This window comes from Trichomycterus rosablanca, chromosome 10 (genome assembly GCF_030014385.1).
Source record: "Trichomycterus rosablanca isolate fTriRos1 chromosome 10, fTriRos1.hap1, whole genome shotgun sequence".
Lineage (NCBI taxonomy): Eukaryota > Metazoa > Chordata > Actinopteri > Siluriformes > Trichomycteridae > Trichomycterus > Trichomycterus rosablanca.
The window spans coordinates 26337893-26364314 of NC_085997.1; the positions used below are offsets into that span (position 1 = coordinate 26337893).

Below are 26422 nucleotides of genomic sequence, written 5' to 3' on the forward strand. Positions count from 1 at the left end.
AAATATAAATATGTAATACATTTAGTAGCATAAAATGTGCATAAAGGTTTGTGCATTGTGTTATACTGGATTAAAATGGTGTATATATTTTTATGTGGGTTTATTGTCTTATATATATATATAAACGCGGGGGGCTGGAGCCTATCCCAGCTTTTCAATGGGCGCAAGGCACACAGTAATACCCTGGACACCAAGGGACACCAGTCCATTGCAGGGCAGACACACACATACACAATAACTCATCCTTTAAGTGTTTATATTAAATACATTTCAGTTAATTGGATAAACTAATTGTGATAAATCTAATAATAAAATGCTACATTATAAAGTCATACATTTACAATTTTTTATAATGAATAATAATAATAATAAATACATTAATAATAATAACAATAAATATATTTTAGTGACTTTGATGTTTGTAACACCATATAATCAGTATTAGTAATACATATACCTTACTGAATCATGATTTATACCTCTTACTTTGACTGTGAGACACAATTAACAGCTTTACATTAAATAAGATTGGTATTTAAATAATATCTGCATGATGAATCTACATTCTTAGATTTTATACTATTTTTTTCACATTGTTAAAGTCACTTTCTATATTAAGTTGATGCCAAACCAACTTAAATTGTAACTCTATGGAATGAATCCCTTTAACTGTACTGATAAAAACACACCTTAACCTAATCAATAAACTCAATAATTATAACAACATTATTATTTTAATTTTCATTTAATTTAAGACATTTTTTATATTTAATATTCATGTAAACATAAATAAACTACAAAAGAATGTAAATCATTCTGAGTGCTAACTCCAGTACCTGTGTGTCCGTCCTACAGAGGCTGTGGTGTCCTCAGCTGGGAACAAATTCCACAGAAAGAGCTTCCTCTGTCCCCAGGATGACTGAAGAAACCATGTGCACAGCTCCAATAAAATACCTAAAAGCACCCAGTCGACCTTTAAACCTGGCTGCTATCTATCACCTGATAAAAAATGAGCATGGACATAAACATTGAGAGGTAATGTTTCAATAAAACAATGAAAGTACATTATGTTGCAAGATTTCCCTGGCATGCATGTGCACTGAGGTCCAGGATCTATATTTACCTCTGATTGTCATGAAGCCCTTAAAAATAAGTTTGTATGTAAAAGACATATGACTAGTTTGTTTTTGCAGGTCAATCTGACATTTAATTCAGTTTCACATTTCAGAGGTCATGTACGTTCACTCTAGATTTGCTTTGTACCCACTGCATGTCTGCAGTTTACAGTGGATTCAGAAAATATTTAGACCCCTTGACTTTTGCACATTTTATTGTTTGGTGGAGTTGATTTTAAATAAGTGCATTTTTATCCATTAACAATCAGTCAATAAAGTGCAAACCAGTTTTTAAAATATAAAATATATACAAATTACATTTTAATTATGCTCTCTAATTGCGCTCAGGTACATCCCATTTGTTTTTATTATCCTTAAGATGAGACTAGAACTCAATTGGAGTCCACATGTTGCAATTTGGCGTAGTTTGGAAAAACACACACTTGAATTTATATAGGCCCAATTTACACTGAACTGTTAGGATAGCATTTAGTGTTCTCAGGACCACAGTGGTTTTATACTCTGATAAAAAATACTCTGACTTTCGAGCAGAACATCAAGCACTAGGTCTGTAAAAGACAGGCCCTTTGCATCAGCTGGCTAATATCATTCTAACAGTAAAACATGGTGGTGGCAGCTACATGTTACGAGGGTATTTCTCATCAGCAGGGACAGGGACACTGGTAAAACATTGAGGAATGGATGAATGGAGCCAAATACTAGAACATCCTTGAAGAATACCTCCCCTAGAACTCAGACTAAAGGTGACAGGTCGAATTTCAACAGCCAAAACAATACTGGACTGACCTCTGGCAAGTCTCTGAATGTCCTAAAATAATCCACACAAATCGCAGACCTAAACCCCATCAATCATGTGTAAAACGACCTATGCAAACTGAGTTGTAAAGGATATGCCATGAAGAATATGATAAACTGCTCAAATCCAGGTGTGCAAAGATTGTAGAGACACTTCCACAAAACCAAAATCTGTAATCGAGACTAAAGGGGCTTCTACAGAATAACAGAATAAAGGCTCTACATACTTTTGTGAATAAAAGATTTCACTTTTTGATTTTTAACTAACTAAAAAAAATGCAATGGATATAAATCAGTGCTAATAATGGTAACACTTCTATTGTTCAAAAAATACTGACCCTGATATACAGTCTATTTACACATGAAGTCCATTATTCACATGAAGTCCATACTATTTTCTAGCAGACAAATAAAATTTCCACTTATCACACAACTCTAGAGACCAGTTCAAATTAACACAATGATTATTTGCATCTCACGTGTGTCTCTCAGTCCTGTGCTTGATGATTCAGCACACCACCTAGAGCCTTTCTAAGAAAGCAGGCATCAGTCAGCAGAGACAGAGAAAGCTGTTAAGAAGAGAGCAGCACCTAAACTGGCGTAACTTGTCATTAACACATTTCAGCTGCGATCAGGCATTGCACAGCATGACCTTGTGAACACACTTTTTGTGCATCATTATTACACCTCTTCAGCAGTGGTACTTCATCTGCACTTTGACCATAATGAAGACTAAAGGAGGAGATAAGATGCGAGCACCTTTGGACGGTAATGTAATCTACGTCCGATAAAAGGCTGATAAAGGCTAAAATAAGTGGAAGCCGTCAAGGCCCGATGTTTCTACAGGGTAGTGTTGTCTATTGAAATCAGTAGTAGGTGAAAGTTGAAAGACCATATACAGAATGCACAATAGTATACAGTGTATCAGTAGATAGATGTGGACATGTGACAGGCACGTGCACAGACATTTTTGGGGGCAGGTGCTCAAGCCAAAAAAAGGCACCCATCGCCAAAATTATTAATAAAATAAATAAAAAAAACCACAGTAGGATTTTTAACTTACATATTTATTTTTGTTAACACAATTAAAAACAGGCAAAAACAACTTAAAACTTATCAAAACTCTGCTCTGAATAAATTAAATAAAAATAAAGCATTCAATATACTCTACATAATACAACTATGTACTAAGGAGGCGAGGCTCTCTACTGAAGTGAAGGGAGCAGGATCGTTCAAGTAGCATGTACGTATTTCAAGTAGTAGATACTTCACAGGAGCATCCTCCTTGGTGCCATCTCTTGGAAGATTTTTATGACCTCACTGTGGTTTATTTGTATGTCTTGCTCAATGGCAAGCAGGATTAGGTCAGAGAGTCTGTCTTCCCCACAGAGACTCCTGAGCCTGTTCTTTATGATCTTCAGTTTTGAAAATGATCTTTCCACTGAAGCTTTTGATGTTAACAATGGGCCTATTATTATGCCAATAAAATCAAATAGACAGCTAAATAACATTTTCCTATTTATTCATCATTTTTTGTATACTGGTCTATATCATAGAGCATTATATTTAGCCTTCTACATATATTAGTTTGTGATGTTAATTACCTAGCAAAATTATTCCTCATTTGTAAACATCAACTGTTGAAGTATAAATGCTTGCATGAAAATAACTCCCTGACTAAAGGTGACTTTTCCTACACAGCGTTTTGGCCAGGATGCTGTAATTATAAAATATTGTATGTTTGTATCTGTTTTCAACACTTTACTGTGAGAGCTACTTGACATTCTCCTGCAAAATGTTTGTGCTCATGCTTTTTTTTCTTCAGGCTTTCACATCAAAATAAGTAAGATTTTAAATGAAACAAAACTAGTGAACTTGTCTAATTTGTAAAACAGTAAAAGTCTTTAAATTCTCTGTCTGTCTGTCTGTCTGTCTGTCTGTCTGTCTGTCTGCTGCAGTTTGTCCCCCTCCCCCTTCATTAAACATGACAAACGTCAGTAAACAGCTGGACAAGGCTTTGAAATCACGTATTTCATGACTCATGAGTACAAAACGTGTAGGCTATGCGTTATACATGGATGCTCTTTGTATGAAAAGGCAAGCGTTTTCAGTGGGTGTAACGCCTTAACACCCCCCCTCCTTTTTTAAAGGAAACGTGGGGCCAGTAGCCACGTAATGTTTGCAGCGGCGCTATAATGTTAAGTGTTGTGGTTAATTTTGCGCCAAACAACGTCAGGGATTGCACAAACACTGTCATTACCTGTCTGTCTGATGCTGCGGGTCAGAGGAAAAGTGTGTAGCAGCGGTTTGGCCTGGCGCTCAGCACTGCATGAGTGCTAACCGGAGGAGGAGAGAAGGCGGGAGCTTGTGCGTGCCGCGGATCAGATCGGGGCAGAATTCTCACAAGAACTCAAATAAATGCCCGTCAGATATCAAAACACTTTTGGGGGAGTTGATGACAGAGAGGGTACATTTTTAGTTTTAAATATTGATGAATGTAGAAAAAAAATTGGGCTCCAGCAGAAAGGGCACTTTTCTCATCCAGGGCAAAAGGGCAGGTGCTTGAGCACCACTAGGGGTCTATCTGTGCACGTGCCTGACATGTGAGATGCATTTTTTCTAAATCTCAACGCAGCTCTTGGTGGCTAGCAGGTTTAAATGCAATTTCCAACGAAGAGAAATGGTTTGCCAGAGGTAGACCAGTGTGCCCAGGACCAGCTCATTTTGGTAGCATTTTTAATCACTAACCCTGGGGATCCTTATCCATATCTCTAAGACTGATCTTAACCCTTTAATCCTAAACATAACCCCCAAGTCTACAGCTAAAGGCAAAGATTTTTACACACCAGTCAGAGACATGTATGTTTTCGGATCTTTGATTTTTTTTTAAACTAGGGAGTACTGTATTTGGATTTCAAAAAGTGGATTGAAGACTTTACAAGTCACAGGGTGCTATTTCTAATTAACTTCCAGTCTAATGATCATCTGTACAACACATTGCCTGTAAGTACAAAGTATCTAAAAGAGTTTCAGGCTGAGAGGATAGTAAAATGTTATTAAAGAACTATTATGTTAAAAGCTGCTGGAACATAAGTGCCACTGTACACAATTAAGCAAACTTAACATTGCTAGGGGTTTAAAGACACTTCTTGAAAACATTGAAAAACAAATGTCTTTCATTAATTTAGTCACAGATTCAAAATCAGCAGGTAAATCTGTGGTATCTGCAGGCAGTTCTGTGGTCATTTAACACAAAGAGTTTCATTTGGCCAAATACATAGCCAACGTCTGTAGGAGAAAAAGTGTGGCATCCAAACGCACCATTGTAGTAGTACAGTGCAGTGGGTAGCGCTGTAGTAATACAGCAAGAAGAGCATGAGTTTGCTTCCACAGCTGGGAGGTTTGGGTCCTTTCTGTATGGGGTTTGCTTGTTCTGTCAGTGTGGGTTTCCTCCGGGAGCTCTGGTTTCCTACCACAAGTCCAAAGACGTGTAGTCAGGTCTGTGTGTCTGTTTGCCCTGTAATGGACTGCCGACCTGTTTGGAGTGTTTTCTACTTTTGGACCCACTGCGTCCCTAAATGGGATAAATGAATGGTCAATGAATGAATGAATGAATGTACAACAAGCTTATAGTCAGGTATCTACATTCATTTGGTCATATATTGTTGGTTGGATAGATGTTTTATTTACCTTTATGTCACATAGTTGGTGATGCAGTGGAGTAACAATACAAAAAAGTGTTCTATCAATAAGAATAGCAACATAATAATAATTATTAATTCATTCATTGTCTGTTTTTACACTCCTCTTGAACCTGGTCAGTGTCACGGTGGGTGCAGTTCACTGGGCGCAAGGTAGAAGACACCCTGAACAAGTCGCCAGTCCATTACAGGGCAAACACATACACACACACACTCACACACACACAGTGGCATACCTGGGGCAATTTAGTATCTCCAATTAACCTGACTGCATTTCATTGGACTGTGGGAGAAAACCAGAGCTCCCGGAGGAAATCCACATGGACACAGGGAGAACATGCAAACTCCACACAGAAAGGACCCAGACTGCTCCACCTCGGAATCGAACCCAGGACCTTTTTGCTGTGAAGTGAGAGTCCTACCCACCAAGGCCCTCTGCTGCCCATAATAATAATAATTATATAATACATCTTGTCTATAGGAAAAAATACCATTTGACCTTTAAATTGATAAACCAGCATTTGTGTCAAACCAACGTGCTGACTACATAAAATTTCTAGCAAGTGATAACAGCGAGGAGCTTAATTAAACTTAATTTCCCAGAGGACAACGGTGACACTACTACGTCATTTACGCAGCTATTTAAACCTCCCTAATCTGGGGTTTGCACAGAAAAGATGAAGGAAACAAACTCCACAGCAGCCGCTCACACAGGATGGTGGGCCTCCATGTTTCTTTTGAGTTTTATCTTGAGCTTTGTTGTGAGCAGCTTAACAAACCAGAACAAGCTGCTGGTTGGGTTCCAGGCTCCACGTAATAAATCCTATCCTTTCAGCGCTCTGAAATTAGGATCTGCCATTCAAATAGCCATAGATAAAATCAATTCCAATCCATCTTTTATTACAAACTATACTCTTGACTTTGTCTATGTGGACACCGACTGTAACGCTAAGGTTTCACTCGGAGCATTTATTGATCTATTTTGGCGGGAAAACATATCAGCAATGTTTGGGCCACCTTGTCCCGAGGAAGCAGAGGTAGGTTTATCACTTTGAGGTGTTACAAAGATACACATTATGTTTAACTTGTCTGTGTTTTGTCATGTTTTGTCTCTATACCCTAGGTCACAGGTCTTTTGGCATCCACTTGGAACATCCCACTGTTTGGCTTTGTTGGACAAACCTCAAAAATGGATAATGGTCTAGTTTATGACACTTATATCAAAGTAGTGCCTCCACTCAAGAGAGTCGGAGCAGTTTTGCTGAAAGCGTTGGAGTTCTTTGGGTGGAAGTATGTTGGGATCATTGGAGGAGGGGCTGATTCTAACACATGGGATAAAGTGGATGCTCTGTGGAAATCTGTGGAACAGCAACTCCAAGCTGAAGTAACTGTGACCGGTAGCATTAAGTTTGATGTAAGTGATCTTGAACTTACTCACAGGAATGTGAAGCGGATTTCCAAGGTTGCAAGAGGTATGAATTATCTTTCATTTATTAGTCTTAAGTAACCACTTCCTTCTGGTTCTAGTTTAAAATAAAACTACAATTACAATTACAGGGCTGAAATTGACTGGTCAAGGATACCTTGCTAACTCTACGGTAATCCCATTATGTTGGCAAAGTTTCGCCCAACAGCAGCATTTTCTAATAATATTTTGAAGGTTTTTGTTACATAAATTACAGAATTTCAAAAATCTGTGGGCACTCAGGTGGCACAGCATTTATTTCTCATAACTGATGCAATTTTGACCACTGCTGGCTGATTGATGCCATGCACTAATGGGGATCAGTGTGTGACTCTAAGTAAGATACTAAGTCTTACCACTCTCCCCAGCTCTTATAATATTTTTTTTACAATGACAGTATTTGGATCTGAGCCATTATAGTGAAATTTGCTCTTTTGAGTGTCATAATGAGTGCTGGTATGGTGTGTACAGGGTTGTAAGTGTTATCTATTGTGCAAGCGATTAAGCTTTCAAACATCTGTGATAAAGGGCAATATCACACCTTGATTTATTTCTTCTTTAGCTATTCAGTTTGCCTATGTGCTTGGAATTATTGTCCTGATGGTATGATATAATGGCCCTGCTGGATAGATGGCCTCACATTTGTATCTGTACTGCTCTGTTATAAGAATAAAATGGAGCTGCCTTATTGATTAAAAGGCAAAACGAGCACTAATCATCACCCATGCTTGATAGATGGTATGAGGTGTTTGTGGGGTTTTGCCAGCTGTAGTGCTGTGCTTAATGACCAAACATCTCCACCTTGGTCTTATCAGTCCAAAGAATATTTTTCGAAGGCAATTTGTAAATCTAATAAGTGCTGCCATATTCCATTCTATAGCAGGCCAAACTGTACTAGATCCACCCTACCATACAAACAGATGGAACTCAATATCCAAAAACTAATGGGAACAGATTATATACACAAGATGCTACATAGGACACACCAAACTCACTCATACCTACCTGCCAAGGAGAGACCAGGCCCCCACTTGCCCCCTCTGTGCATGCCACATCCTCTATGCATGCCAAAAGATGCATACCAACAAAACAAAATTCTACAATAAAAACAAATACAAGGAAATCTTCACCTCAGTCCCCCAAATACTGATTAAATTCTTAAAAGCACTAAGACTTAAAAAACCATATAAGATATGAAAAATCTATTAAACTTGACATGCTCACAGTCACGTAAACAACACTCTGATCCTCTTGTAGCTACACAAGAAAAGAAACAAACTGACTTTTTAGTCAGCCATGATAATAGCCATAGCAGCTGACATGGCATTAAAAATCAGACAAACAAACATAGTCGCCCTTCCATGAAAATCATACTTGTTAGGTATGAAGCTCTTGGGTTTTTCTTTTATATTTCTAAGCATTAAAAAATCTCACCTTGGTCTGAATTTGCTGAAATGCTCAATCCTAGGATTTTGACATTTGTAAGGAATCATTGTCACTGAGGAATAATAAATTCATAGATGTAATTACACTTCTTATTGATTTACTAATTTTGTGCATTTAATTAATAATGACTGGCTGCTGTTTATGCTTTAATCAATTGTAAAATTAGGCAGGTTGTACTTTTCCATCTGTTTTTTGGTAAAATAAGTATTACATATTGCCATCTGATGTGTTTTTGTTGTTACCTGGTGTTTCCTCCCATCTCCAACTAAGTTTGAAGTACAGAAACTGGCTACACTATCTTGGATCTAAGTCTGAGTGAATAAAGTGTGTGGTGTCCATCTTGTGGTGTAAGAAGGGACCCACCACAACACTAGGAGTAAAATTTTTACTTAATTGAATATTAATTTAATATAAATATATATATACTGTATGTTGTATAATCATAAGCTATGATTTCTTGACATCACCTTTGTTTATTTTGTGGTTTTATACATAAAATACACTATATGGCCAAAAGTGTGTGGACACATAACTATAACCTTGTTGGACATCCCTTTCCAAAACTATGGGAATAAGTATAGTGTTGCTTCCACTTTGTAGTTATTACAGTCTACTCTGTTATGGAAAGGCTTTCTATAACATATGAAGTATGTCTGTAGGAATTTGTTCCTATGAGGTCAGGCATTAATGCTGGACAAGGAAGTGGCCTGCAATTGATGTTCTGCTTTTTTCCATTCAGGTCAGGGCTTAATGCAAATGACCAAAGTCCCTTCAGACCATGGTTCATTAAATCATTTCTTTACTAACCTCACTTTGTGCACAGGAACCTTCCACAAACTGTTGCTACAAAGTTAAAAGCATAGCATACAGTTTCTGTCAATCAGTTTTATAAACCTATTAGAAAGGAGTATGAAACACCCGAACTCAAACACCGAGGGGTATCAGCATACTTCTTGCCAAAAAGTGTATGTCCTCATATGCTGTAGTTTCATGCTCAAGTTTCATTCATCCTTCCATTTGACAGTGATTATAGTGTTGGGTAATGCTGAAGACTCAACTAAGCTGGTGATGGAAGCTGAAAAACAGGGCCTGATGAATGGAGAGTACATTTTTCTCCTGGTTCAACAGTTTGAGGTCAGTGGCAATGTGGTGAGTAGTCTGCAAGAGTCTAGAGAGCACAACATTCAAATGCAAATAGCTTTTTAATTTGGTATCTTCTATTATTCTTAAAAAACATGTTAAACTACGAGGGTTCTTCAAAACGTTTCTGCGCCTTCTTTAACTCTATTTATTAAAAATTTGATAAACAAAATACATCACTTTTCTATATAGTCACCTTCTGATGCATTTTCACCAGCATCGTTCCAACTTTTTAATGCCATCAGCAAAACGTTTTTGGTTGAGCGCGTAGCCACTAATGCACCGCTGCCTTTACATCATCATCACATGAAAATCTTCTTCCCCTTAAAGCTTCTTTGAGCATCCAAAAAGGTGGAGATCAGATGGCGCTAAATCTGGACTATAAGCTCTGTCTCAATCTCTAAGACATGATTACTACTCCTCCCACCCTCACTGTTTCTAACCAAATTCTAAAGGTGCAGAAACTTTTTGAAGATCCCTCGTATTAATAAAATAAATACTTGATTTTGAATTTTTTAAAAGCACAAACATTTAAAAAGGAATACATTACATATTCATCATTTATTTATTTATTAAGGATTTAGGGTCATGTTTTACACTTTGGTTACATTCATGACAGGACAGGTAGCTACAGGTTACACATGATTCATCAGTTTAATTTCAAACACCATCACGGGCAATTTTGTATCCCAAATTCACCTAAATTACATGTCTTTGTGGGAGGAAATCCATGCAGACATGCAAACTTCACACAGAAAGGACCTGGACGGCTTTACCTGGAAATCGAACCCAGGTCCTTCTTGCTATAAGACAACAATGCTACCCACCAAGCCATCATGCTGTTCTGTTCAGAAATCAAGGATTCAAAACTTTCACATGTATTATTTATTTTGAGAATTTTTTTTACATCTGATGGCTCTAACTGTACATTTAAAGTTTTTAAATATAGATTTAGGAACTTGTTGCACTCCACAGGCCAAATGAAGTAAACAATAACTTTTAATGAAATGTAACTTTCTAGTAGCCGGACAGGTGGAGGTCTTGTTTACTATGCTGGTTTGTATTAGTTTTGCTTATTTGCCTTTTCATAACTAAATGAAATAAAATCAGCAAACTGCTATTTTATTATAAGGAATATTGCACTTAGTGTACTACAGTACGGTGGCCGAGAAGTGCAAAACAAATTTACATTTCAGAAAACAAAATTACAAAAAAACCAAAACAAATTTACAACAAAAGCAAAAACAAATTTACAAGTGCTCGGGTACCCAGTGTTTGTAAATTTGTTTTGGCATATGTAAAAGTGTTTCAGCACTTGTAAATTTATTTTCGGCATATGTAATTTTGTTTTCTAAAATGTATATTTGTTTTGCACTTCCCGGCCGCACATTTCTGACGGAAAAGGTAGGTACAATAAACCGGAAGTGCGTGTTGCTTACCTGCTGTCAATCAAACTGTTTCTCAGCGATAAAGTGAACGGAGTTTGTGATGGTGACGATAAACAAGGTTTTGTCTAGTTTGTGGAAATCATTTTATCCAGTTGACCCGCTATTGTTTTTCTTGTGGAAAGTTTTGTGCAGATGTTTAGACGTGGCGTGTGCATCTCTATTTACCGTCCGCTCTTCTAAACATCTAAGGAGTTCCCACAAGAACAACAAAAGCGAAATAATGAAAATCATTAACACAAAATGGACAAAACATTGTTTATTAGGGACGGAACATTTGATACCGAGGCTTTAAAACTTGTTTCACTTTTGTAACACTGGACTCAGTGTATCGGAGCTTATATTAAAGCAGCATGTGCGGGACTGATGAAGCTTTGGTGCTGAGTTTTATCTCACTCACTATATAAGAGACAATCAAACCAGGGTTACCCACCGTCCTGTAACATACACAATCCTTCTTTATCTGGAGACTAAACGCCGCGTTCAGTATTGAACTGATACAGGACGCTTTGTTCCGTATTTTTATCAATGGGAGACGGTGTGGTGTATAAAACAGAAGGAAACTGCTGCTTAATTCATTATATTAAGTAGTGTTCACTTTTATTCTTAGTAACGTGACATAACCTGTTTAATACACCGCTGTATGAGTAGCACAGTGGGCGGAGTGCGTTGTTTTGCCTAAAATATGATTCTGACTTATTATAAAGAATGAAAATAATAAATTTTAAACACCATAAATAAAACCTTTGTTCTCATGACTGTGTAAGGTCCCCCCCTGCTGCTATAACCAGCGCACACACACCATTACTAAGAATAAAAGTGAACACTACTTAATATAATTCCCACAGTCTCCCACTGATAAAAATACGGAACAAAGCATCCTGTATCAGTTCAATACTGAACGCGGCGTTTAGTCTCCAAATAAAGAAGGATTGTGTATGTTACGGGATGGTTGGTAACCCTGGTTTGATTGTCTCTTATATAGTGAGTGAGATAAAACACAGCACAAAGCTTCATCAGTCCCGCACATGCTGCTTTAATATAAGCTCCGATACACTGAGTCCAGTGTTACAAAAGTGAAACAAGTTTTAAAGCCTCGGTATCAAATGTTCCGTCCCTAATAAACAATGTTTTGTCCATTTTGTGTTAATTATTTTCATTATTTCGCTTTTGTTGTTCTTGTGGGAACTCCTTAGATGTTTAGAAGAGCGGACGGTAAATAGAGATGCACACGCCACGTCTAAACATCTGCACAAAACTTTCCACAAGAAAAACAATAGCGGGTCAACTGGATAAAATGATTTCCACAAACTAGACAAAACCTTGTTTATCGTCACCATCACAAACTCCGTTCACTTTATCGCTGAGAAACAGTTTGATTGACAGCAGGTAAGCAACACGCACTTCCGGTGTTATTGTACCTACCTTTTCCGTCAGAAATGTGCGGCCGGGAAGTGCAAAACAAATATACATTTTAGAAAACAAAATTACATATGCCGAAAATAAATTTACAAGTGCTGAAACACTTTTACATATGCCAAAACATATTTACAAACACTGGGTACCCGAGCACTTGTAAATTTGTTTTTGCTTTTGTTGTAAATTTGTTTTGGTTTTTTTGTAATTTTGTTTTCTGAAATGTAAATTTGTTTTGCACTTCTCGGCCACACTATATCAAAAAGAATGTGGACACCTGTACTGATTTTTTAGTTTAGGTTTTTTTTACTAGCAGGTGTATGAAATCAATTTTATATGACTCCGACAGTTTGGGGATGGCATTTTTCTGTTTCAATTTGACTCAGTCTCTGTGTACAAGTAAAGGTTCACAAAGACCTGGTTTAAAGACACAGAGCTGTGACATCAAACCCATTAAACCTCTTTTGAAAATATGAATGATGAGGCAAGCCAGGCCTTCTCTATACATTCTCAAAGACACAAAATTTGTAAAACACAAAAAATGTAAAAAGCTTTCCATAAGAGTGGAGGCTGTTATAGCTGCAAAATTTCATCAACTCTGTATGCCCATTGTTTTAAAATAGGATGTTAAACAGGTTAGTTAAACAGGTGTCCACAAACTTTTTGATTTTATAGCCAAGGTATAAGTATGTTTATAGAATTGAACAAATGAGCCAACAGCTAACAGTGAATATAATAGAATAGATGGTCTGCAATACAGCATGGGTACTAATACCAAATTCTGTTCATTCTTCTCTCCCATTCTTTTCCACTCAGGATAACCTGTGGAAAATTGCTATAGGTGAAAACATCCAAAGAACAATGAGGGCGTTTGATATGGTGTTTGTCCTCGCTGAAAAGACTTATGAAGGATATGATTATTATGACTTCTTTGAACGTGTCCATGAGAGGTTGAAGGAAGCCCCTTTTCACAGCAATCTGTCTTCAGAGAAAGAGGTAAAGTCACACATTTCTCATCAGAGAGCCTTTTTGTACTTGATAATATACTGCACTTACTGTCGTGTGCTATGTGGTTTGCATTATTACACAATAACAACAATTATTTTGCACTGGTGTATCTACATATGCAGTCTACATTTGTAGACAAATTAAACTCTTAAAGTAGATAGTTAAACATATGAAACAGATATTTAGATATATAAAATTGTTACAAATAATTCAGTTTTTATGACTTTTAAGGTCTGATTTACTTTATGTTGCCAAAAACGGGCAGCATTCTAGTCTTTAGAAATTCTTATATTCATAAACTTTATGCAACACAACTGATGAGAAAGGTCAGTAGGTGTTTCACAAATACTAAACTATGTCAGTTTAACATGTCAAGGTGTTTAATAAAATATTATAAAATTGGGACTCTTTGCAGTGGTAAAATAAATCTTAGCTCTGCTATCAGCCAGCCGGGTGCCTATACAGACGATAATTAGCTTGTCAAGGGGAGGGAAAGCGGGAAAGCTGAAGGGGTTCCTCATAACTGCTTCAGTTACGACCTCTGTTGGCTGATCGATGATGCCTGCACAAACATGGGTAATAATGGAGATTGGTGACCCTGTGTGCACCATATGGATCTCCATATTAACCAGCCTAGTGCTGTGGAAAAGAAGCGGTCTGCTACTGCACGCACGACGAAGGGAGAGAGAAGTGTGTTGGTTACAGCCTTTCTCAGTCAAGAGTGGAGGTCTGCAGCAGGATAAGGAAGAGAAATGCGATTAGGTAATTGGATACAACTAGACTGGAGGAAAAACTGGGGGGGTGCATAAAAAGTTAAAAGAACATTCAAATTTTTTTTTTAATAAAAATATAAACTTGCAATGGGCGGCACGGTGGCTCGGTGGGTAGCACTGTTGCCTCACAGCAAGAAGGTCCTGGGTTATATCCCCAGGCAGGGCGGTCCGGGTACTTTCTGTGCGGAGTTTGCATGTTTCCCCGTGTCTGCGTGGGTTTCCTCCGGGAGCTCCGGTTTCCTCCCACAGTCCAAAAACATGGAGGTTAATTGGAGACACTGAATTGCCCTATAGGTGAATGTGTGTGTGTGTGTGTCTGCCCTGCAATGGACTGGCACCCCATCCAGGGTGTTACTGTGTGCCTTGCGTTTACTGAAAAGCTGGGATAGGCGACCCTAATTAGATAAGCGGTTAAGAAAGTGAGTGAGTGAGTAAACTTGCAATGTCTTGTGCAAAATAGACAGTATATATTTCAGTTTCTGGATATATGTACATCATTTAAAACATCATAAAAACACAACACTATATTAAACATATTATTGCAGATCCAAAAATGACTAGAATTTTAATGCTGTTTGTCACTGACACTGTTGCAGGTAAGCCCTTATTCTAGCTACCTGCATGATGCTGTTCTGCTCTATGCTATGGCACTAAAGGAGACTCTCAAAGAAGGAAAAGATCCTCATAACGGGCGAGAGGTTCTCCAGAAACTCAAAGACAAAAACAGCATCAGGTTTTATGGTAAATTAACACATATAACCTGAATAACCCTGACCAATAAAATATTTATATTACATTTTTATTGTATTGCCGCTACATGTTATACATTTCTACAGGAGCATCAGGTCTGGTTCACTTTGATGAGTATGGAGATAGGAATACAGATTACTCTGTGTACGACCTGCAGCTACATGAAAGCATCATGAAATTTGTTCCTGTTCTAAACTTTGACAGTCATACAAAATTGATCAAGTAAGCCAAAAACATGGTAGGTTTAATGATACTCGTGGTTTACTGTCAAGCGCTGTAGCTTAACCATGTCATTTTTGTAGAACAACATCTAAGTTTTCAACAGTCAGCTGGCCAACTGGGAAAACACCAATGGATAAGCCAGAGTGTGGATTTGACAATGAACTCTGTGAATGGATAAGTAGTGGTAGGTCTTAAAATATATAAAAAATATATTACACAACATAATGTATCTGAAGTTCTGTAGTAGTAGTATTACACCATTTTATGGCAATAAAGTAATATGTAATATGTATGTAAACAGTAATATGAGTGTAAATAATGGTAGTACTAGTCTTTACTTACTTTGTCCTGTTCTTTGTTGCTTAGAGATCTACTTGATTGCAATGCTGGTGACCATGCCACTGCTTGGAGTGCTTGCAGTGGTTTTGATCACATTTTTGACCCTGCAGAAGACCCGCCTAAAGACCAAACTTGATGACTCCAACTGGTGGCTCATTGACTTCAGTGATATCACTATTCTCATGGAAGCTAAGGTTGGGCCCAGACAGTACACTCAATGAAACCCACAACCATGTTTAATACACCGATCAGACATAACACTAAAACCACCTCCTTGTTTCAGCACTCACTGTCCATTTTATCAGCTCCACTTACCATATAGGAGCACTTGTAGTTCTACAATTACTGACTGTAGATTATTACTTTCACCCTGTTCTTTAATGGTCAGGACCCCCACAGGACCACTACAGAGTATTATTTAGGTGGTGGATCATTCTCAGCACTGCAGTGACAATGACATGGTGGTGTTGTGTTAGTGTGTGTTGTGCTGGTATGAGTGAATAAGACACAGCAATGCTGATGGAGTTTTTAAACACCTCACTGTCTCTGCTGGACTGAGAATTGTCCACCAACCAAAAATATCCAGCCAACATGGATGAGATGGATGACCATCTTAAACAGCAGCAATAGATGAGCGATCGTCTCTGACTTTATATCTACAAGGTGGACCAACTAGGTAAGAGTGTCTAATAGAGTGGACAGTGAGTGGACACGGTATTTAAAAACTCCAGCAGCGCTGCTGTGTCCGATCCACTCATACCAGCACAACACACACTAACCGCCATGTCAGTGTCACTGTAGTGCTAAGAATGAGCCACCACATAAATAATACCTGCTCTGTGAGAGTCCTGACCACTGACAAACAGGATGAAAGCAGGCTAAAAAGGTATGCAGAAAAACAGATGGCCTACAGTCAGTAATTGTAGAACTACAAAGTGCTACTATATGGTAAGTGGAGCTGATAAAATGGACAGTGAGTGTAGAAACAAGGAGGTGGTTTTAATGTTATTGTTGATCGGTGTATTTACACAAATGGACTAAATGTCACTTTTACAGGGAGTGCAGGCATTGTCGATGTCTACAACTCCTAGCAAAAGTGGAAGCGGTGGCTCTCAGACCATAATCTCTACTAACAGCTACGGCCTGAAGGGCAAAGGTGGAAAAGAGTCCGTCTATGTGACAATTGGCTTGTACCAGGTACAAAGAGACAAAAAAGGGTCTACTTTAGAATCGCAGGTTAATGAGAACATTTTTTATTTAAGACAGACATGATTAGGAAGTTCTTAATGTCAATAGTAATGTATTCAATCTCCTTTTGGTTAAGGGAAATCATGTAGGCATCAAATACTTGGACAATCAACTTCTGCGTAATGTCCAGAAACCGTCAATCATTGAAGAATTCAATGTGGTAAATACAATTTAGAATTCATTTTATTAATTCTTAATTAATTTAATTAATTTTATTTGTTTTAAAACATTGCATTTCTAATGTTTCTTCAGATGAAGGAACTGAAACATGAAAATTTGGTGCAGTTTTTTGGGGTTTGTAATGAGCCTCCTAATGTCTGCATTGTCATGCAATACTGCAAGAAGGGCAGCTTAAAGGTATTCACACTTACACTACACTTGCTTTGACTGGCACATATCATAAATGCATACTTATGTAGGAAATTCATGTTGTCTGTTTTTTCTTTAATGTTAGGACGTCCTTAGGAGCTCTGAAATCGAGCTGGACTGGATGTTTAAACTGTCTTTTGCCTATGACATTGTTAATGTGAGTAAACACTGAGAACATACATCTATGGAATACAACATGTTGTATTTTAGTGGAATACAAGCCGTTAGTACAACCTCATATTTCTCGTATTCATACTAGTCCATATATAAAAAAATATATAAAGATGGTGGACACCATTTATACAGGGACATTACCACCCTGGCAGTGACTTCAGGCTACTGCTAATGCTAACAGAACTTCTTGTACGAAGCTTCAGAAAAAGCTGGAAGCTTTCTCTGTTACATTTTATAGCTAAATTAAATTTTAAATTAGGTTATGTTCCAAGAAATAAACAAACAAAACCACAAATTAATAAAATAAAATAATAATACCACAACTTTAGATTAATGTGACTACACAGTAGCTAAACTAACGGTGTTAAATGGTGGGATAATGTGTTATCCGCAATTCAGACCTTGATTTGTTTGATTTTGACCAAGCAATTAAAAAAGCGTACCTGTAGTCAGGGCTGGACTGGGAACAAAATTCAGCCCTGGACTTTTTTCTTGGCCAGCCCACTACAAGCACATCGCTCCACACATATCACTGCCCTATGTAGTGCACTATGTTGGATATGACATAATACAACTTTCACAAAAATAGTCCTTAAAACGGCTGGTTTAAAGCCCCCGGTATTCAACAGTAGCTTAGATAACTACTTATTAATCATTCAGTGACTTAAAAGAAATGTTTTGTACTGTTAGAAAGTACCGTAAGTAGGGCATAAGCGACATTTGAGATGGGCCCACAGTCTCTTCTTAAACGGCATTACTAATGAAGCAGAGGCGCTGGACTCTAACTACTGTATACCTTTTCTGCTCTTTGGCTATGCTGTAGTTCCTCACTGCCAAACAGGTTGTCCAGTTTCCTGCACTTTTCTGCATCTGCTTGCAGCTCTCTGAAGTTAGGGTGCCAGTACGACTGCAGTGAAGATTCACTTGGGTGGCCAGTTACAGCCATATTTCCCCTCGCCTCCAACCCTGCATCAGAAAGTTTCTGCACTGACAGTGGCATATTAATATGGAATAATGTGAGGTGGTCATAGGTGTGCGTATATCTGGGATTTTACAACGAATTCGAACGCGGCTCAGCCAATCAGATTTTACGACCGGACTTATCTTTTTATAATAAATATTTTTTTTATTACGGTTTATCCTGGGGGAGGGACATTTCTGTGATTGACCAATGGACATGCAGTGAGGATACTGTGGCGGGCCAATGCACACTTCAGGATTATTAAGGAATATTTAAAACAGAATTTCTCTCTCAGCGGCCCACATACAGAGCGGCCCACCGGGAAAACTCCCGACCCTGCCGATGGCCAGTCCATCCCTGCCTGTAGTGTACCTGTAGTACCTGTAGTGTTGACAGGAAGCATATTATTATTAAAATATCTCCCCTTGCTGCTTTTTTGTAATATTTACTAATAATAAATGATCGAATATAAACATAAAAATAGATTGTTTAAGTTTGCTTTGGTATTTAATTGTATTATTGGCCCACACATAAAACTGTAAATTTAAATAATGTTTTAAAGGCCAGGTGTATACCATTTTAAAAAGGATTAGAATACTATGACCTGTTGCCGTGTTTTGCATTTAACTGTTTAAAGTGATCACTTTCTGCTGTGTATAGATGCTGAAGGTATAGACGTAAGGTATGCTCTCAGGTTAATAGTAAATCATGCAACCTTCCAAAGTTGTTTCACACTATGTGTAAGTAAGCAGCCACTATTAGAAGCATGATTCAGTTCATAAAAAAAAAGCTTATTACTTTCCTGAATAATCAAGTTTCTGATACTAACATCTGTGCGAGGTAAAATTCAAGATTCCTTGTGCATTTTTTGTAGGGTATGGAGTACTTACACCGGAGCAGTTTAAAGTCTCATGGCAATCTGAAGCCAACCACATGTCTAGTGGACAGCCGACTGCAAGTCAAACTCACAGGCTTTGGCCTCTGGGAGTTTAAATATGGCATAAAACACAAACTGATTCCACTTGAGAATCCCAAATATGACGGTATTTAATAGTTTCTGGTTTCTAGAAAAATGTTACATTGTCTTTGTGAATGTTTGATCAGCAGAGCTTATTCGATTACAATACCTAAAAATGAATTCTCTTTGCAGAGATGTACTGGCTTGCTCCAGAGCTCTTGAGAGAAGTGTGCCTTCCTTTAAATGGTACTCAAAAAGGAGATGTGTTTAGCTTTTCCATTATTATGCGTGAGTTAATTTACAGCACAGAAAAGGGCCCTTACCATGACATACAGCTGGAACCAAAAGGTAATAATTTATACTAATATGCATCCCAGTACTCTGCAGAGGGCAGTTTTACTAATGTTTTAAAGCTTAAGTATGTCTTTAAAATAGCTTGAACTGGGAAATAAAGCAGTGATTCTGTCTACAACCCCAAATCAGAAAAGGTTGGACAGTGTGGAAGATGTAAGTCAAGAAAAACCCTGCAGTTTCTTACATCTACTTAAACTTTTATTTTATTGCAGATGGTCTGAACCCAAGATATTTCAAAGTGTCTGGTCATTTCATATCATTTGTTAATATACAGTATATCCATTTTTGCATTTAAGGCCTGCAACTCGTTCCAAAATAAGTTGAAACGGTGGCAATTTAGGGCTAGAAATGAGTATTACCTAGAAATGAGGTAATACTATATACTAAATAATACTGATGTAATGAGGTCATACTAAATACTAAGTAATACTAATTAATGATGTGAGTTTAAACAAGTGATGTCAACATGTGATTGTAATCCTGATTTGGTACAAAAGCATCCATGAAAGGCTGAGTCTTTGAAAAGCAAAGATTGGAAGAAAAAAGACTAGAGAGGATTTGCATATTTCTCCCTCAACAGTGCATAATGTCATCAAACGGTTTAAGGAATATGGGGGAATCAGTGTGTAATGGGCAAGAATGTAAGCCTAAGCTGAACACCTGTGTCCTTGGTATCGTCAGCACCAAAACCTCTTAAGTGTTGTGAGAAAGAATAGCAACATTACAAAGTGGTAAATGCTTTACCATCCCAACCTTTTTTGGAATGTGTTGCAGGCCTGAAATACAGGAATAGATGCATAGATGAATAGAAGTGGGTTCATACAGTCTGCAATGAAATAAAAGTAAGAGTTAATGTAAGAAACACCGTGGGTTTTTTTCATACCCCATCTTAACTTTTTCCTATTTGGGGTTGTTGCTGTGTGATAGGAAATCTGTACTAAAGTCTTTTGCAGTGATTATTGCATTATGCATGTTATCCAGAAATCATCAAGCAGCTGAGGACTCCTCTGACAGGGGAGCCCCTCAGACCTAGTCTGTCACCTGAGATGTGTGATGAAGGATTTATCGCTCTGCTGATTGTATGCTGGAGTGAAAATCCTGACCAGAGACCCCCTTTTACCTCCATCAAAAGAACCTTGAGGAAAATCAGCCCTGACAAGTACGATCATACAGATACAAACATGACATTATGTACTCATTTCTGCTAGACTGGTGAAAAATATACACCATATTGTGTTTAGAGTATTGACTATGGAGTACATTTAAATTTTCTGCATTTAGCAGACGCTCTTATCCAGAGCTACTTACAAAAGTGCTTCCATAGTGAACATTACCTTACTCTAGTTTAAGTAGACAACGGTCCAAGAATACAAATCTGCTGACCCTGTTAGAACCAAAGAGGGTTTTTTTTGCAAGAAAGAAATAGGGGGCATTAGTTCATGTCAGCTTGTACTTGCTTGTAAGTGCTTAGTAAAGAGGTGGGTTTTTAAACATCATTTGAAGACAGCAAAAGACTCAGATGTTCGGACAGACAAGGGAAGCTAGTTCCACTACAGAGAAGAGCCTTGATGCTTGTCTTCCTTGAGTTTTGGGTGGAGGATCAAGGCAAGTGAGACTAGTGGCTCAGAGGTTGCGTGGTACAGAGCAGGGTTTTATTAGACCTTGAAGGTTGCTTGGGGTACAAAAAATGTAACTGTAGAGAATCATGGTTGATTATAAATATTGCAGACTTTCTTGCAACTGTGCTACATTTATGTTGAAGGTATATCAAATAAATATCATAAATTCATGTGTGAATAACTACAAACCAAGAAAATGCTCAAAAGTTCACAGGTCGGCCGCTCAGGTGGCGCAGCTGTAAAACACGCTAGCACACCAGAGCTGGGATCTTGAATACATCAGATCGAATCTCAGCTCTGCCATCCAACTGGGCTGGGCAGCTGCAGTAGAGAGGAAGCATAATGCAATTGCGTATAAATTGGACACGCTAAAATCAAGAGAAACAGGGAGAAAAAAAGACTGTGAATTGTTTTATGTCTATTTTATGCCTTTATATATATATATATATATATAAAATTTCAGCCAAGCGAGTATCTTGGACAACATGGTGGACAAGCTGGAGAAATATGCAAGTCACCTGGAGGAAGTGGTGGAGGAACGAACCAGTCAGCTCACTGTGGAAAAAACCAGGGCTGATAAACTTCTCTCTAGTATGCTCCCTAGGTAATAGAAATAATCATGTTGTATTATATCATTGTAATTCATTTGAGTTACAAAAACTATAAGATGCTTTTTGGCATTGACGGATTTATTAAAATTTTTCTGACCTGGGTGTTTCAAACAGATACATAGCAGATCAGCTGATGACAGGGAAAACTGTTGAGCCCATGAGTTATGAGCTGGTGACCATCTTCTTCTCTGATATCGTGGGCTTCACCACTATGTGTTCGATCAGCTCTGCGCTGGAAGTGGTGACACTGCTTAATGACCTCTACAGCCTGTTTGATGAAATCATCAAGCTCTATGATGTGTACAAGGTAAGTTAAGCTATACAAAGCTTACATTCAGTAATATAAAAAGAAATTTTTTTAAAAACATAATTGTTGCATGTGCAAATATTTGGGCATCCTAAAAAGCAACTCCCCCTTTGGGAGATTTCAAAGCTTGCAAAACATCTAGCAGGTCTTTCTATTCTTGTTTTAGGAATTTTTAAGATTCTAAGATTTCTAAGATTCAATGTTTCCGGGGCCACTGGTTTTCACCCAAACCTAACCGGCAATAAGTTAATTCAATGCTTATCAATTAACACGATTTTTTTATTAAATGTGTGAGTGAATGTTGCTGGGAATTTTAAATTCTATTATGGCAGATTTTTTTTTGCATTTTCCCCCAATGTTCCTCTCAATCTAGTTGTATCCAGATACCTGATTGCATTTTGCTTCATCTTTACTGCTGCTGACTTCCACTCCTGACTGACATGTGTGCAGTAGTCAACTATTCGAGGCGAGTTTATATGGGGCTCGGTATCGCGTATGGAGAGTCACACACCAATCCCCAGCATAAATTATGAGGAATCCCCTCCAGCATTCCAGCCCAACACACAAGCCAATCATTGCCCGTGTAGGCGCCCTGCCTGCAGGTAGCAGAGCTGAGATTTGACCTCATGGGTTGAGATGTCAGCTCTGGTGTGGTCTTTTCATGCATTTTTGGTGGGTCCGGTTTCATCTGGAATTGTTGGGCACAAGGGATGAACACATCCTGGACAGGGTGCCAATCAATCGCAGACCTTTGACCTCCTTTCCTTCCCTAGACATAGCCATGTCTGTGCAGATGTCCAGCTGGCAGATAGCACCACTAAGATTCAAACCTGGATGTCAGCGGTGGTGGGCTACTGTAATATATAGCTGCGCCACCCAAACACTCAGGATTATCTTCATATCTTAATATTCTATTTTTTATTCATTTAACTTCTATTAATTGCTTATTAATCTGCAATGAGTTGCATAATCAAATTTTTAGAAGTTTATGAATTCATTTTATTTCATAACTTAATACCATGATAAATGTATAATAAGATACTAATAATAAGAATAGTATACAAGCTAAAAAGCTGAACTGTCTAGATTTTGAGCTTTAAAATAGTACCTCATGTATCTCTATGTGATCTGTTGTGTTAAAAATCTGATTAATTTTGGAGTTGGCTTTACAATTTGAGCGCTTATTATCTTTGTGTAAGGTGGAAACGATTGGAGATGCATACATGGTAGCAAGTGGGCTGCCTATAAGCAATGGCACCAGGCATGCAGAAGAAATCTCGATCATGGCTCTTCATTTCCTCAGTGCCATTCAAAAGTTCAGAATCAAACACCTGCCTAAAGAGAAGCTAGCAATTCGGATTGGCATCAACTCTGGTAATAAAAGTTAACTCTGGTATAATAAACAAGCTACATAAGGTGCATTTTTCTAGTAAGTTTGAGTCCTGTTTTCAGGTTCTTGACCATGTCTGTTTCCACTAACAGGTCCAGTAGTTGCTGGTGTGGTGGGGACTACAATGCCACGCTACTGCTTGTTTGGAGATACAGTGAACACTGCATCCAGGATGGAGAGCAACAGTCTGCGTATGTTTTAAAATCAAATTTTAATTTAATTTAAAGCATTTTTTTTTTTTTTTGCATTCATGCATATCATCTATGTGAAAAATAACATTGGGAGGACCCACCAGATGCAAATTATAGTTGTTGGTTCAGTTATGACTTTATGGAAGTTTGATTTTAATGTAGTTAAGCTAACCACCCCCAACTCCAGTCCTGAAAGGACTAATTCTTCCTCCTCAAAAAGACCAGATTCCACTAATGAGTTAATGAGAAGAAAAATTGCCAAACTGTATTGGACTCAGAGGTGACACCAGTCAGTGGTGGCTCTGGAAGGCTGGATGAGGAATCATTTTCTTGTCACTGCAACAGTGACTCCTGTCTGGTGGAGAAATACACTGTGCATCGCTAGTTTGTAAGAATCAGACGCTAGCCAGTGTAAAGATCTACGTGGTGGCTTCACAAAGGTTGGAAGAGGTGTGTGCTACCCTGTGTCCCATCTCAGCCAGCAAGGGTGTCAGGGGTCACTAGAGTGCACAGAAGAACTGGATATATCCATTTAGTAAAAATGCTTAAAGTCTAGGAAAATACTGTGTAAAAATCAAGTAAATTTGGACTGTTTTATTGCAGCGCTAAGAATTCATATCTCTCAGAGCACTGCGGATATTCTCATAAGGATTGGATCTTATCAACTCGAGGAAAGGGGAGACATTGAGTTAAAGGTATTCCGGCATTCCTACAGGAGTTTCTCTATAAAATAGTGTTTTTATTTGCTAGAGATTTAAATTCGGTTTATGTTTATTTTTACAAGGGCAAAGGGCTTCAAAAGACTTTCTGGTTAATTAGTAAAGCAGGTCTGAAGTTTCCTCATATGCCACAGTATGATGTTGGAGCAGAATGTGAACCAGAGGTGAGGGATATGTTTATCTTCTAAACAGGACTTTAGAGCAAAGATAGATAGATACTTTATTGATACATCACTTTAATTAATTAAGCATATTAGGTTATGACTAAATAAACTGTGCATAAAATGTTTCCACTTCAACCATAAATTTAAATTAAATATTTGTGTTAGTGTTTAACTTACAATTGTGACTAAATACAAGTCAAGCAATTGAGGGTTAAAGGCATTTGCTCAGGGACCCTAGATATAAGATAGTATATAGGGTCCCTGAGCAAAGGCCCTTACTATATATATATACTATGCATATACTGTATACACACACACTATATGGCCAAAAGTATTTGGACACCTGACCATAAGCTTGTTGGACATCCTATTTTAAAAACAAATGGTATTTAAATAGAGGGACACCTATGTAATCATTGCAGCTGCAATAACAGCTACTCTTTTGAGAAGGCTTCTCACAAGACTTTACTGTATGTCTGTGGGAATTTGTGCCCATTCAGTCAAATAGTATTTGTATGGCTGGGCACTGATATTGGTCAAGAAAGCCTCAATTGATGATCCAGTTTATTCCAAAGCTGTTCAGTATCGCCTAGGTGCAGGCCACTGGAGTTTCTTTAGATCAAGCTTTTCTTCATGTCTCTATAAAACTTGCTTTGTACACAGATGTACAGTCATGCTGAAACAGGACAGGTCCTTCCCTAAATTGTTGCTGCAAAGTTTCCAAATCATTTCCTTTATTTAACTGATTTTTTACAGGTTAGCAACTGTTGTGGCCGAAACACATGAACTCAAAAACTAGAAAGGAATGTCCCAATAATTTTGTCCATATAGTGTTGGATATGTACTTTAGGAATGCATGTAATGATATTCATTTTATTAAAATAAATCAAAGCATCTAACTTGGTGACTTTAGTGGGGTTTATTCAGTATGACAATCTGAACAAAGAATCTGCCTTACAAGAAAAGCAAGATGTTTTGCTAGTGACAAAAAGTGCTAGTGACCTTTTTTTTTCGTCAGACTGAGCCAGTAAACCACAAAAACTCATTTTTTCAAGAATGCCAGAAAGTCTGAATCTAAATGTGTTAAATATTGACCCATTTAACATTCAGTTCCAATATCAGATGAGTTAAAGGGTGAATCTTGTAGTTATAGTTTTATGTTAATCATTGAGAAAATGTTTTTATTACCATGTTTTATCTTTTATTATATACAGTAAAATCTGTTTCTTAGGCAATATTTACTGACACATTATTTTTAATGCTGTTTTGACAGATCACACATAAAGCACACACTACAAATGAGACAGAGAATAAAAGGAGAGGAAGAGCAAACAAGCCCCAGACTGTTGGTAAAGCGGAATGCATTAATTTACTACCTGTCCCCGACATCTAGAAACCAAATTCCTCAGAAAGCCCTCTTTTCTATCTAAAAAATGCTACTGTTTTGTGGTTATTCAGAACCAGGCACATAGAGCAATGTTAGAAGAAATTTACTGCAGTATCAAAAATCTTTACACATTCTGTATTCTACCTAAAGCAGAAGGAGTTTTCCTTCTATAAATAGCCAAAAGTATTTGGACACCTAACCATGAGCTTGTTGGAAATCCCATTTTAAAATCAAATGGTATAGACTGACTTCTATGTGATCTATTTCTTGCCAGCCACGACTGTTAAGTGGGGCATGTGTCATGTGTGTATAGACACTGACCCCTGGAGTTTTT

The 26422-nt window shown here is 37.8% G+C and overlaps 1 protein-coding gene across 1 annotated transcript; it reads left to right on the top strand.

Moving 5' to 3' along the window:
- Nucleotides 1-1015: 1015 nt before the first annotated feature.
- Nucleotides 1016-24725, top strand: gucy2g (guanylate cyclase 2g). The gene is made up of 22 exons (XM_063003947.1): nt 1016-1035; nt 6402-6669; nt 6756-7104; nt 9568-9692; nt 13361-13540; nt 14922-15066; nt 15162-15297; nt 15378-15481; nt 15664-15830; nt 16693-16833; nt 16961-17044; nt 17137-17241; nt 17339-17410; nt 19263-19431; nt 19539-19694; nt 20682-20859; nt 21783-21923; nt 22045-22237; nt 23437-23611; nt 23720-23818; nt 24422-24513; nt 24603-24725. The coding sequence occupies exons 1-22, from the start codon at nt 1016-1018 to the stop codon at nt 24723-24725; spliced, it is 3222 nt and encodes a 1073-aa protein (XP_062860017.1).
- Nucleotides 24726-26422: the final 1697 nt, after the last annotated feature.

Coding starts and splice junctions, on each gene's coding strand:
- gucy2g (XM_063003947.1), top strand. CDS start 1,016: ATGGACATAAACATTGAGAG. Junction 15,482..15,663: donor CTGTGAATGGATAAGTAGTG/GTAGGTCTTAAA, acceptor TTTGTTGCTTAG/AGATCTACTTGATTGCAATG. Junction 21,924..22,044: donor CTCTCTAGTATGCTCCCTAG/GTAATAGAAATA, acceptor TGTTTCAAACAG/ATACATAGCAGATCAGCTGA.